The sequence below is a fragment of the Saccopteryx bilineata genome, chromosome 3 (genome assembly GCF_036850765.1).
Source record: "Saccopteryx bilineata isolate mSacBil1 chromosome 3, mSacBil1_pri_phased_curated, whole genome shotgun sequence".
In the NCBI taxonomy this organism is placed as follows: Eukaryota; Metazoa; Chordata; class Mammalia; order Chiroptera; family Emballonuridae; genus Saccopteryx; species Saccopteryx bilineata.
Genome location: NC_089492.1, coordinates 259521086 through 259535626, shown reverse-complemented (window position 1 = coordinate 259535626; position 14541 = coordinate 259521086). Strand labels below are relative to the sequence as shown.

General features: G+C 45.1%; 1 protein-coding gene across 1 annotated transcript; it reads left to right on the top strand.

Moving 5' to 3' along the window:
- Positions 1–169: 169 nt before the first annotated feature.
- Positions 170–7055, top strand: C3H1orf50 (chromosome 3 C1orf50 homolog). The gene is made up of 5 exons (XM_066269478.1): positions 170–288; positions 407–522; positions 4656–4742; positions 5920–6051; positions 6385–7055. Exons 1-5 carry the CDS (start codon positions 213–215, stop codon positions 6568–6570), a joined length of 597 nt encoding a protein of 198 aa, XP_066125575.1. The 5' UTR covers positions 170–212; the 3' UTR covers positions 6571–7055.
- Positions 7056–14541: the final 7486 nt, after the last annotated feature.

Sequence of the window (14541 nt, the reverse complement as noted above, 5' to 3'; positions counted from 1 at the left end):
ACCCCGCCTACCAAGGTGGGCGATGCCTGCACGGAGGGTTTACATAGCTCCGCCCCTCAGAGGAACCCTGTGCGTCAACCGAAACCCCGCCTCCGACCTCCGCAGCGCTGACGCTCAATGGCCAGGAAACACGAAAGCTCCGCCCATGGGCCTTTGTGCGCATGCTCTTCAACTGCGGGCATCCCGGGTGGTGTGGGAGATACGGTGGTGTCATGGAGGACTCTGCAATATCCGGGGAGACTGAGGGCGTTCCTGAAAACCGAGTTCAGTCGGCGACAGAACGGGGAGGTACGCGGGCGGAATGCAGAAGGGGGAAAGAGATCCTCACAGGGCAGCTAGTCTGCCGGGCTCCGCGGGAGGCCTAGGGCGGGCGCTCATGGCCTGTGTTCCTGGGTGTGTGTCGCAGGAGCCCTGGTGGAGCTCACCCCGACCCCCGGCGGCCTGGCCCTAGTGAGCCCCTACTACACCCACCGGGCCGGGGACCCCTTAGACCTCGTGGCGCTCGCAGAGCAGGTGCAGAAGGTGAGGAGGTGCGGCTGGGGAAGTAAATAACCATCTTCGTTCACGTTTGGCCCTGCGTCGGATCTCACAGCCACTTAAGTGTGGGGAAGCATTTTTTCTTGTCTCCATTTTACATGGGAGAAACTGTCATTGCGAGTCAGTGGCCTGACTTGACTCTAATCTGAGACTAAAGGCCCCGTCAGCTACAACTTGAGTGCCCGTAATCTCCCTTCGTGGGAAGGTTTGTACAGCACTGTCAATATTCATTAGTTCATTTGGGCTTTAGGACAGGTCTGTGAGGTAGACAGTGCAGAAGTTATTCTTCTCATTTGACATGTGAAGAGAAGTTTCCAGGAAAGTTCAAAGATCATTCTAACGCAGATTCTGCCGGGAATGCAGTAGTCCACTTAAAACTGTCTCTCGTAAGATCTTTACCTGTTACCTGGGAGCTTTTAAAACTTGACATCTTCTAGAAGGGCAAGGACTCCAAGTTTGTCCTCTGTGCTCTTTCATTGGATAGTAGTGAACAAGCCCTGTGCTTAGATATTGATTGCTAAAAGAAGTAAAATAAGGAGGAAATGTGAAATAACAGAAAAAGCACTGGAATTTGGACACATGAGTTTTAATCCTACTTTTGATATTAACTTGCACTGTGACTTGAGGCAAATAACTTTTCTCTGGACCTTAGCTTCTTTTTAAAATGCAGAGTTTAAACTAGGAGAGTTCCCAGTTCTAAAGCTTTGAAAAACCATATTCCGTCTGACCAGGCGGTGGTGCAGTGGATAGAGCATCGGACTGGGATGCGGAGGACCCAGGTTCGAGACCCCGAGGTCGCCAGCTTGAGCGTGGACTCATCTAGCTTGAGCAAAAGCTCACCAGCTTGGACCCCAGGTCACGGGCTCAAGCAAGAGGTTGCTTGGTCTGCTGAAGGCCTGTGGTCAAGGCACATATGAGAAAACAATCAATGAACAACTGAGGTGTCGCAACGAAAAACTAATTGATGCTTCTCATCTCTCTCCGTTCCTGTCTGTCCCAATCTATCCCTCTCTCTGACTCTCTCGGTCCCTGTAAAAAAAAAAAAAAAATCCCACCAAAAAAACAAACAAACAAAAAGACCCCCAAATTCCATCTACTCTCTTGTACTTCCAGTTGTAGAACCCTCTTCAATTTGTACTGGGCCCTCCTTTAAAGCTGTGATATCCACTCATCTTTGTATACACTATCACATTTGGCCTTGGTTATGTTCAGAGGTCTTTGTTTTTGCACAAAAATATTTAATAATTAATATGCTCAAATTTCCTCACATATATTCCTCTATACTTCAGGTTTTGTGTTTCTTAAGAAATATTCAAATGTTTAGGAAAGTTCCTTTGATTCAAACCTTGTCCCTTCTCTTTTCTAAAGAGGTGGGGAGCAAAGTATAACCTTTATGAATTAGAAGAATGTCATGTGTCTGTTTAAGCAGATCACTTTTATTGGGAGGGAGGCTTCCAGGGCCAAATTTTAGGCAAACATTTTCATGGGTTACTGAGTAACCATCGTGTTTATTACAATGGCCTGAAACAACACAGTGTTTGATCTTCAGCCTATAATCTAGTAAAATAGGATATGTTATTGTGCTGCCGCCATTTCTCCCATGTTATCACTATTTGAGAAGCTGAAGAAAAAACACTCGAGATACAAACAGATTGAATCAAGCATATTTTCTGCCTGTGTTCTGAGATGTACTTCCCAGCAGGACTGACCTCTGACATGCCTTTTAGGTACTAACGTGTGTTCAGAAAGCTCTGATTTGTAATTAGACTGATCTCTGTTCAAATCTTCAACTACGATGTACTAGCTGTGAAACCTTGGGCAGGTTGCATCACCTTTCTGAGTAATTCCTAAAATGAAAAAGTGAAGTTATCATCTCCAACTTCATAAGGTGTGATGAGAATTAAATAATAATATATAATATTATGATTTAATATATATAATATATATTTATATATAAATATATAAATATTAAATCATAATATATAATATATAAAGGGCTTCAGAGTGATTGGGGGCTAGAGTTTGTGCTTAGTAATTATAAGAATTCTCATTTCTGTTTTAATTAGGCTCTTAAAGTGTTTACAAGGAACAGAGATTTGCTGCCTCCACCTTAACAAAAAGGAACTATTAATACTTTAGTTCTGTAAACCACCTAAGGAACCTCATTGTCCTTGGAACAAAATGCAAATTCTTTTGCTATGGGCCATGGTACAGCCCCCCCCCCCCCCAGCAGTGTGCCCGTCAGTGCTGCTCTTCAGCTGCACTGGCTTCAGAAATGCCTAAAAGTTTCTCCAGTTTTTTGCATGGCTTGCTCTGTCCTTTTATTTAGACCCATTAATGTCACATCCTTAGTGAACAGCCTTTTGTCTGTAGAAGGCTATCCCCTACCCCATCTAAATGACGGTATTATTGAGTGCCTCTACACGTGCATTCCAATTACTGCAGGCCTCACCACTTGTTGTTATTAAACCAGTTACTTCTTTGATCTGCTTCTACTACCTAATTAGGGCTGTTTCATTCATAATAGTGCATCAGTATTCCAAGTACATATGATACTATCTTTAATTATCTTTCTTTTTGGTGTCTGTATTACTCGCTAGTGCTGTGCTATATAATATGGTAGCCACTAGCTACCAAGTGGCTGTTGGAATGTATAGTGCACCTGAGAAACTGAATTTTAAATTTTATGTAATTTTAATTAAATTTTAAAACCTGATAATTATTAGAAACGTTTAAGTATATTTTTTAACAATTTGACTATTGGGATTGATTCAGCTGTAAATTTTATGAAGTCTAAATGTAGACCAAGTATTTACAATAACAATTTAGCATCTGAATTCATAAATGCTGTTAGGTATGAAATATACATTTAATATGAAATTTAAAATACCTCATTAACAAATTTTAAGATTAATTGTATGTTGAAATGATAATGTTTTTGATATATTGGGTTAAATAAAATATATTATTAGAATTATATTTAGTTATTGTTACTTTTTACATGGCTACAAGAAAATTTAAAATTACATCTGCAACTTGCTTTCTATTCTAAATCTATATTTGTATTAGAGTGTAATCTTGATGAAGGTAGGGACCTCTCATTTTGCCAGTGCATTCAGTACCCAGCATGGTGTCTGACACACAATAGTTGCTAAATTTGTATTTGTGGGACATTTTACCTTAAGCTCCCTCAACTAACTAGCAAATTCTCTTAATGTTTTTTAGTTCAGGTTCAAGTTTAACCTAATTTCTTTAACTTAATTGTATACCACTGGAAGTTAATCAGCTTTCCTTGAACGTAAGCTCAAAGTTTTTGACAAATTTATGATGCCTGAATGATAATCCTTCCCATTACATCAATAGGTCCCACCATCTCTTCTAGCTTTCAAATTTATTTGATTTATTTTGAGCAATTTCCCCTGCCTTCAGTTGCATTTTCTAGCACCCAGGCAGTCTTATGTGTACATTATAACTTTGTTTTAGGTCTATACCATAGCACAATCTTTTAAAATACATTTTAAGTAACAATTATGAATGTAAATATAAGTCCAACTGAGTTAATGGTCATATTAACAGATACTTTCTGTGTATACTAGATTGCTGTCTAGCAGGTAATAAGAGCCATATCACAAGTGTCTTTGGGTTTTTATTGTAATTAAAATAAAATTCCTGATTTCAGAAATGTTTAAGCGTGAGAAAATAAATGGAAACCTGAGGAGTAAGTGTGGTTAGTCAGACAGAGAGCAAGGGGGAAAGGAGGAGATGGAGGAGATGGAGGAGAGGGCATATATTTGGTAGCAAGAGAAAGAAGGTATGTTGATGGACCAAAGAAGTTCATTGTGACTAGAACACAGAGTGAAAAGGGTAGAAAGCTATGGGAGGTAGAAGAGAAGGAGCACTTAATTTTGGGGTGTGTGGTCAAGTGAAGGTTGACTTCTCATAAGCAGTGCTGTTTGAGCTGGGCTTTGAGATGATAGGAGTTCTTGGAGAGTGATGAGGATAGGAAGAATAGCATAAGCAAAGATGCTGATGTAACTCTTCACAGTGAGATCTGAATAAGAACACCATGGAAGTCTGATTATTTTTCAACCCACAGTTTAGTTTTCTCTCACCTTTAGGCTGATGAATTCACACGGGCAAATGCCACCAACAAGCTGACAGTGATAGCTGAGCAAATCCAGCATTTGCAAGAGCAAGCCAGGAAGGTAAGTCATAGGCAGGCCTTTATTTTCTTCATTTAGTTCACAAGATTGACTGAACTTGCTTATAATTATTGTAGCTTGTCTTAACTACCTCCTAAAAATAGAGAAGTATTGAGTAAAATAGAATAAGCTCAAGAGGTTAAAAGCTAAGTTTTTTCACTAGGAGGAAGTTCAGTGAAGTAAATCATTTTGAGGGGAAAATATGTTTTCAGTTATAAAAGTAATGTACTTACTACTGAAAAGTAGGAAAGAAATTTTGGCCTTGGCCAGTTAGTTTAGTCAGAGCGTATCCTGAAATACCGAAGTTGCAGGTTGGATCCCAGGGCAGGGCACATATGGGAAGTGACCAGTGAATTCACAGCTAAGTGGACCAATGAATGCTTCTCTCTCTCTTCCCTTTCCTCTCTCTAAAATTCAATAAAAAAAATATTTTTTTTTGTTTTCATTTTAATTAAAAATTTTTTTTTTCTTCTTTTCCAAGTGAGAAAAGGAGAGATAGAGAGACAGACTCCCACATACGCCAGACCAGGATTCACCTGACAGCCCCCATCTGGGGCTGATGCTCTGCCCATCGGGGGCTGCTTTTTAGCACCTAAAGCAGAGGCTCCATGGAGCCATCTTCAGGCCCCGGGCCTGCGCTCAAACCAATTGAGCCATGGGTGAAGGAAGGGAGGGGGTGTGGAGAAGCAGATTGTGGCTTCTCCTATGTGCCCTGACCAGGAATCAAACCCAGGACATCCACACGCTGGGCCAATGCTTTACCATTGAGCCAGTTGGCCAGGGAAAGGTTTTTTTTTTTTAGAAATAATGGTACTTTTCTATATGTATACGTAGTATTTTGTTTGTTTTATTGATTTTTAGAGAAAGTGGGAGGGAGAGAGGGAGAGAGACAGGAACATTGATCTGTTTCTGTATGTACCCTGTCTGGGAATCAAACTGGCAACCTCTGAGCTTCAGAACGATGTTCTAACAAACTGAGCTATCCAGCCATGGCAAAAAAAAATTAAAAAAAAAAGTAGTAAAGTCAGTAATGCTTAACATTTTGAAATGTAATTCTTCTAAAGGAGTTTTTACAAGATCATAAACATAGAACAGTTTCTAGATTTTAACTGGGATGAGCACTGAATATGAGTACCTGTTACCTCCAATTCCTAATTGGTTACCTCTCTGTGGTTCTTAGGTATTGGAAGATGCTCGCAGAGATGCTGACTTGCACCATGTAGCTTGTAATATAGTGAAAAAACCTGGCAGCATTTACTACCTTTATAAACGGGAGAGTGGTCAGCGGTATTTTTCTATTATTTCTCCAGAGGTAAGAGCACTTATTTTTACACAGAAATCTACTCTAATCTTTGGGAAATTCTTGGCGTATATGTGAAAATGTAGGCATAGAGGATGGTAAATGGTTTCCCAGAAAATGGGAGGTGGTATGAGCCCAGATATGACTCTGAAAAGTATACATGTGTGTTTAAATTATTTCACAGCCACTATCTCTGTTAAGGGAAGAATCTGATGTGTAATGTAATACTTTCTAGGATGATTCTGACTGGTCTAAAGTGAAAAGCCATAAAAGAAACTTGTAGCATGATTAAGAAACGTCTTTGTATCTTACCCTAATCAGAACTGACTCCTTTGCCTTCTCCAGGAATGGGGAACAAGTTGTCCACATGACTTCCTTGGCGCCTACAAGCTACAGCATGACATGTCCTGGACCCCATATGAGGATATTGAGAAGCAAGATGCTAAAATCAGCATAGTGGACAAGTTGCTCAGCCAGCCAATGTCCCTGCCGGCAAAGCCTGACCCCAACTTCCAGGGACTGACTCAGTGAGAATTGACTCTGACAAGCAGCTCTCATGCAAGGACCTATCACCTCCTTGTTGCCCCCCTTCTCTGCCTTGAGGGGAGGTGGCATGAGAACTGAGGGTGTGTAGGTGAATCACAAACTTCTTGGAAGGAAACCTTGTGTGATTGTAATGCTGTCATTATTTTAGTTGTGGTAATGAACCACATCAGTCTTTTTTGGGATCCTCTGTGGGTCATAGATACACAACCAGTCAGTTTCAGCATAGTGTCCTTTCCTTCTTCTTAGTCTCCTCTGTTGTCCTCATAAGTCAGAGCATTAGAGAAAGAAGAATTTCTTCTTCCCATATAAAGACTGGTGATGATTTCCAGAAGGGGCTATTGTAAATTTTTTTGTAATTGGTCTTTAAGATTGGGTTTAGGCTACTTAACAGTTGGTGCAACTTCAGCTTCAAATTCACTTGGGAACAAGAATGTTGGGTAATGGAGGCTGATAAACTTGGCTTGGCTGCACTGGAGAGTGTGTGATTGTGTATTTCGGCGCTGTTGATGAGGTTTGGCTTGCCCCTCTGCTCTTTCGGCCTAGCTAGAGTGACGAGAGAATCTGAGGAAGCAGCGACTGCTAGGTTTGGGGACGGTCAGCTGCTAACTCATAGAGTTGAGGCTGCCACTAACCATTGTGTGAATCCATTCAGCAGTGTCATTGAGAAGGAGATTCAGAGTTCAGCCATCTGCAGCAAGATAAATCTATTTAAATGACAACTTTAAATTACTGTGGAAGAGAGACTAGGGCGATGAGTGAAAAACAAGAAAGAATAGTCGCCTGACCTGTGGTGGCGCAGTGGGTAAAGCGTCAACCTGGAAACGCTGAGGTTGCCGGTTCAAAGCCCTGGGCTTGCCTGGTCAAGGCACATATGGGAGTTGATGCTTCCAGCTCCTCCCCCTTCTCTCTGTCTCTCTATCCTCTCTAAAAAATGAATAAATAAAAAAAAAAAAAAAAAAAGAGAATAGTCAACTTGTTGATTATGAGTTAACTCAGATTGCAACTCATTTTGATCTGAATTATTTCAGAACTTAGCAGGGGTTTTTGGCTGAGTTACTCTGAACCTGACTGGACACTTGTGGAACTCGACCTCACTTCCTGTTTATTCAGTGAAGTTAACTAAAAAATAGAATATATCCATCATGGCACAACTTCCTTCAGTGGCCTATACTATCAGAACATGCTGTGAAAGGTAGGTGTGTACTTGGGACCTCATTTACCCAAGTTCCATTCTGGGGATGGATGTCCCTCGTGCTGATCTGCTTGGTGAAACTTGAACCCCATCTGATATTCATGGCTTTATATACAGCAGTCCTTGCGAGCTGTAAATGATCCACAAAGTTCTAGCGCATATGGGGCTGGGGCTAGAACCTGATGAGATCAACCAGGTGGAACTTGGTCACTCAGTTCATAAGGGATGCTCTGTGGAGTCAGCTGCAAAAGCCTGTGACGGATGCTATGGGGGACACACTTACACACACATACACACTAGTATAGTAGTTGATTTTGATGACAGAAAGATTCTCAGCTTTTTAGAAGGTTCTGATCTGTATGGTAATGATACATGATATTAATTATGTATTGCTATATAAATCACCACAAACTCAGTATCTTGAAACAACACCCATTTATTCATAGTTTCTGTGGGTCAGGAGTTCAGGCACACTTGACAGGTTCTATGCTTCAAGGTTTCTCAAGGCTGCAATGAAATTATCTGCCAGGGGCCAGGGCTGGGTTCTCTGAACTCTCAACTAGGGAGGGATCTGCTCCCAAGCTCATTTAAGTTGGCAGGATTTCAGTTCCTCAAAGGTTGGATTGAGGTTGTTGGCTCTATTTACTAACACAGATAGCCAGAGGCTGCCCTTAGTTTCTTGCTACGTGGGTCTCCCTAACATGGCAACTTTTTCTCTCCCCTCTCCAATACCTAAGGCCACACAACTCAAGCCATTGGGCACCTGTCCCCTTCACAAGGTAACGTTTATTAAGGAGCTGAATTTGGGAGGAAGGAGATCCTGAGTGCCTGGAGCAATTAGACTTTCTCAGTTGTGCACTTCCTACTTGAAAGGTTGTTCATTTTGATTTTGGAATTACCGTCTGCTTTTCTCCTTCATCAACTGCACCTTTTCAGTCTCCTGACACATTTTGAACTGCTCTGGGCCAAACCCTTGGCCCTCTACTTTCTCTCTATGAGGTGATCTAATCCGTTCCCTAGGCTTTAAATACCGCCACATGCTGCTGACTGCATGCACAGCCCTGATCTCCCTCACGTTTCACGCAGACTTGTTTATGTGACAGCCTTACTTGCCATCATTACAAACTTAACATATCTAAAACAAAAGTCGAGCTCTACCCATAAACCTGTTTCATCACCAGTTTTCTCTACATATTTCCATTGGCACCTATCTCACACTGCTGTCAAGGCCAAAACCTAAGTCATCCCTGATTCTGTTTGTTCATCCCACACCAATCAGCAAGCCATCTTCGCTCATCTTTAAAATCCAAATCTGACTGCTTCAGACCGCCTCCACCACTGCCCCCTTATTTTTGACACCATTTCTAGCTTGGACTAACGCAGTAGCCTCCTAACTTGGCTCCCCGCCTCTATTCTCACCCTCCATTCTGTTTCCACAGAGACTGTTAGCATCATCTTTGAAAATTATAAAGCAAGCCATAACGCTTCTATATAAAAACAACCCAATCATTTCTCATTGTACTTAGAATAAAATCCAAACTTCTTGCCAAGGTACTACATGATTTACACCCTCAGTACTCACCATGGTTCCATCTGCCTGGAATACCCTCCCAGGTTCTTTGCATAGTTTGCATCTGCTCATCCTTTAGGTCCTGCTCAGGTACCACTTCACTGGTGACCCTGTCAGAAATACCAACTCTCACACTTCGTTTTCCACAGCTCTTACTATGACCAGAACTCGTTAGTTGCCTTTCCCAATAGGACAGAAACAGTGTCTGGTTTACTGCTATATCCCTAGCACCTAAAATAGTGCCTGGCACATAATAAGTACTAGAGTTCATCCAGCCACCTGAAAGAGGATCTTACCTTCTCCCTCTCATTGCTCTTCCACACCTATGGGATTCCACCTCACCATGGCCCCTAGTCCAGCTATTCGTATTCCCTTCAGTTACTGACCAACAATACAGCCTTGCTCCAGCCTGCCCCTCATCTCCTGTGATATTACAGAGCCTTCCTCCACACCAACTGCCAGAATAATCTTTCTAAACCAGCCTGACCATGTCTGTTTTCAGTACTGAGTGTAAATCACTCAGCTTGTCATTCATCCAGCAAATATTGGGGTGGGGTGCGGGGGACTTGCTATATGCCTGAATGTTCTTTCAGGCACACATACACTAGTGAGCCGCACAGAGCCAAAGCCCTGCCCCTGTCCATTCTAGGGGCCCTTAACAGTCTGAACCCCAGCATCCATGCCTTTGCAGTTTTATCTTCCCATCTCCCTTCCAGCCCACCTCCATTTCACCGCGCTCTCCGGTCTCTTCACCTGCCAAGCCCACACTTGCTGTGATGGAGTGTGACAGGAGTCCCCTCCTGTCAGATCCCTCCAGTCCGCACCACGCCCTCTACAAGACCGAGGGCCTCCGTGCAAATTGAGGCCGCTATTTTGCCAGCTAAAGCCGGCTGCCCCTCCCCTGCCTTTCGGGGATTGTGAGCTAAGAGGCGGGGATTAGAGGCTGTGGGCCCGTGCCACTGGCCCTTGCTTGGGCTGCCCAACCCGCCCCCACAACCACCACCACCACCCCGCACAGGAAGCAGGGAAGGCGTGCGGCCCTACCCCATCTAGGAATGTCCTGTCCCCAGGTGAGCACACGCAGCGCCGCAAGTCCCTCTCCCGAGAGAGCTGTCCCTCTCTCCGCAGCCGGGCCCCTGGGGGGAGGAGTTGTTCTGAAGCGCAGGCGCCCAGCCCCTACCCGGCTCTTGTTTCGCACGGGTGGGTGGGTTGTTGTCCAGGGGAGCCTGGACTGAGCTCCGAACAGTGGGAAGCCCCTGTCCTCAACTCAAAAGGAACAGCTCTGGAGATGCTGATTCTCTGTTGTTGGGGGATGCTGGCCTTGAGGGCAGAGGGAGTAGGTGTGGGTGTTGGGGGAGCGTCTCTAACTAGAGTGATTGTGCCCTGTGTCCCACGCCTGCTGGACTGTGCCACCTGGAGCCGCTCACTCCAGGGCTGCGCCGGAGTTTCCCAGCGAGGAACCGAGGAACCGGCTCCGTCATTCATTTCCCTTTCCGGAGAAACCTCGAGTTAATAATACTCGTCTCCTCTCACCTTCATCAGACGATCCCAGTGTCCTCGCTCACATCTCATCAGTCTTATGGCTGGTTTTCTTTTATGCAGTTTCTCCCTTTCAGACCACCCTCCATTTCCAGTCCCTACCTGACCAAGACACCACCTTACTAAACATCACTGCCTACCCACTGCTGCAATTCAGAGTCACAAGGGGCATATCAGCAACTGTGGCCTCCCTACCTCCAGCCATCTCTCTCCCTCCCTGGAGTCCAGCCTCCTCGTTCTGTTTTCACACAATTCTCTTTGCCAAAGTCTCTCCTTTGTTCATCCTTAGAGGTTCTCCACAATATCACATTAGTGAAACCTTCTCCCAGACTGAATCTCTTATCCCCTTTGCATCTGCAGCAACTGGATGTGTCCCTTCATCCAACCTAAATACTTGCCATGCTGCCTGCCATCACTGGCCCTGCACAGGACTGCCTCCCCTACCAGACTCTGAGCTTTTTCAGGGTGCAGCCCATGTCTTGTTCTCTCTGTCCCCAGAACACACAGGCCTGGAACAGAGCAGGCCTGGGCAAATATATATATTATATATGTTGTTCATTAATTGCTTTCTCATATGTGCCTTGACCGGGGGCTCCAGCAGAGCGAGTGACCCCTTGCTAAAGCCAGCAACCTTGGGCTTGAAGCCAGCAACCTTGGGCTTGAGGCCAGCAACCATAGGGTCATGTCTATGATCCCACGCTCAAGCTGGTGAGCCTGCACTCAAGCTGGTGAGCCTGCACTCAAGCCGGCGACCTCGGGGTTTTGAACCTGGGTCTTCTGCATCCCAGTCTGACACTCTATCCACTGTGCCACTGCCTGGTCAGGCCAAATATATAGTTTTAAATGAGTAAACGGAAGATCATAAATGTTGGGTAGATGTCATATGTGGCGAAGGGGCTGGATTGCTGAGTTTGTTTGAGCAGGTTTCTTGGAGGACAGACTGACCAGGTTTTGATGCAGGGAGGGATGTGATTTGGTGCAGTGAGAGGATTTCAGGGAAGCACCAGAGTGATGTACTCTGTAATTTAGATTGAATAGCTTCTGTTTTCAGGCCTCAGGGTGGGCACAGGGGTCCTTTGTCCTCACTCAAGTTACTTCTTCTGTAGGAGAGGCAAAAGATAAGATAGGCAATGCCAATACAGAGTGCCAAGTGCCACACAACACACAAAAGGAGATGTGGCAGTACAGAGAAGAAGCACCTCACAAGTTCAAGGGTGAGGGAGGGTGTCAGGCTTCCCAAAGAGGACCACCACCCAACCCAAGAGGGAGGGCCAGAGAAGGAATCAAGGGGAAGTAGAGAGAGGAGGCTAAGAGTTGAGCAGGGCCTCATTATGAAAGGCTTGTATGCCAAATGAAGGAGTTAGATTCCATCCTGAAGGCATTGGGGAGCCACTGATGGCTTCCAAGAAGCTAAGGAGTAATGTGATCTAGTTCTGCAGGCCACTGTTGTGCTATGCCTTATTGATGACCCCTTCCTCTTAGAAACCTTCTTTAAGCCCCTCAACATGCTGGCCCCCTCTTCTGCCTTAGCAGCCTGGTCACTTCTCTTGTGGAATGTTGAATTCTTTTGCTAGACTGAGTTCCTTGAGAGATGAGACCAGGTGTTAATCTTCTCTGTGTCCCAAACACCAGGCACCAAATCTTGCTCATCACTAAATGTTTGCTGAATGAATGGATTGTGCCTTTTCCCCCTTGAATTTCTACAGCCCTTACTCTCAGGTCCACATCCTTTTGTACCTAGGACCTGTGCATTGTGCTAAAAATAGTATATAACTGGGCAAGAGGAAGCCTGATGCAAATCCTGGCTCTACTGTTTATTGGGATAAGTTGCTTAACTATCCTGATGCCTCAGTTTCCCCATCTGTAAGATGAGGTACCACCAGGAACAGAGTAAGTCCCCACATGCATGCATGAGTCTTATTTTCCTGGTGGCCTGGAAGTTCCCTGAAGACAGGGACCAGGCTTTCCCAGCACCTGGCTCACTCTGAGTTTACAATGAACACAATTCTTGGTCCTGATGGTTGGTAGACAGCAGGATACAGAGGGAACTTACAGACGTTTTAAGTCCTAGTCTGCCACTTCCAAGGGGTGTCAGTGACCTTGAGCAAGGTTCTTTCCCTCTCTGAGTGTTCTTTGCCTTCCCTGGCAAGGAGGGATAGTGGTCTTTGCCTGGTAGACCTCTCAGGGCCAATGGAAACCACGGAGGCGAAAATGCTTTGTGAATGAAAGATATAACCTGATAGATAACTGATCATTTAGAATAGCAGTGAACTAGTATAGATGGGATGTGTCTGGTCATTGGTAGGCACACCCCAGGTACCTGCTGACTGCCTCTGAGAAGCAAAGATGTTGGCAGGCTGCTCTTCCAGGCACCAGTGGGTGAGGCTGGGATAGAGGGGTTTGGTTTTGCTGGGTTCAGACTTGAGCTCTAGGATAGACCAGGATGGAGGGGTTCATGGGGTGGGAGTGTGCAGCCAGTCCTTTCTCCTCTCTTCTCCTATATTTCTCTCACTCACTTAGCTTCCTGTCTTAGGTTTTGAGGGGCCCTGGCATGAGGTCTCAGAAGTCCCAATGGCTTTGGTGATATAGCTGCTGATGCCCCTTGGTGAAAGGCTGGCCTGTGGGAGCAGTGAACCCACAGCACTGTCCTAAAAACTCCGAGTCCCTAACTTCAAGTCCAGCCCCTCCCTGCCCTGACATCATGGTGGTAGTTTATGGGAAAGGACCATGATTGTTTTAGCTCTTGCCTAGACCAGGAGGGCATTGAGTAAAGGCAGAGTTTCAGCTTCCTAGCCTCTGAAATGAGTGAGGATTAAGTGGGGAGACTTATGATCATCTGTCAGGATCAGAAGAGAGCACACCAAGAACAGTGCCTGGTGGACTGTTTTATGCCATACACATTCATTGTTTCTGTTTCTCATCTGCTCCTTCTCCCGCTGGAGTTGGGCCTGCTGTTCAGGTTGGGGGCTGTCAGAATCAGGACCTTGAGGCACCTCAGCTGCAGCCCTGTCCTTCTGAGGCCGTGAATGTGACCTGCGGGACAAAGGAGCCCACGTCTTCAGCGGGTCCCATCGGTGCTTTCTTCCCCTCAGGTAGCCTCTCTTCCACTGGGCCACTCCTGAGGTGAGGGTGGTACCCTTTTCCAGTATTTTTTATTCCTGTGGGGCTCACCCCAAAGTACCGGAAGTAGCTTTATAATTAAAAAAGAAAAAAGTCTCATCTTTGACATAGAACTCAATGACAAAGGCTCATCTTTCAGAGGGGGGGAAGGGCCCATACTTGTTTGTCCCTGGGTTGTGGTGGTGCTGGAGGGAGGTTTGTGCTATGGGGCCACGAGTGTCATCAGAGAGGCATGGGAACTCCGGTTGTGCTGGTTCGCTTGCTCTGCTCCTGGGCTTTCCCAGGGCACTCAGCTTCTGTACCTTTCTTTACTTCCGGGTCTCCTCTGTCTGCCTCATTCCAGCCAGTGACACAGCCTTGGGAGGGTGCAGTTCCGGGATGAAATCTAAGGGAACAGGAGCTAGATGGTTTTTAGGAGCCTCTTTTTGGACTCTTTGAACTTTCTCTTCTCCCCGGGGCCCCAGGTCAGTGCACCAGTTTATTCCTGACCAACGACCAGATGAATGAGTTTTCTGAGAAGGATGTTGTCAATGCC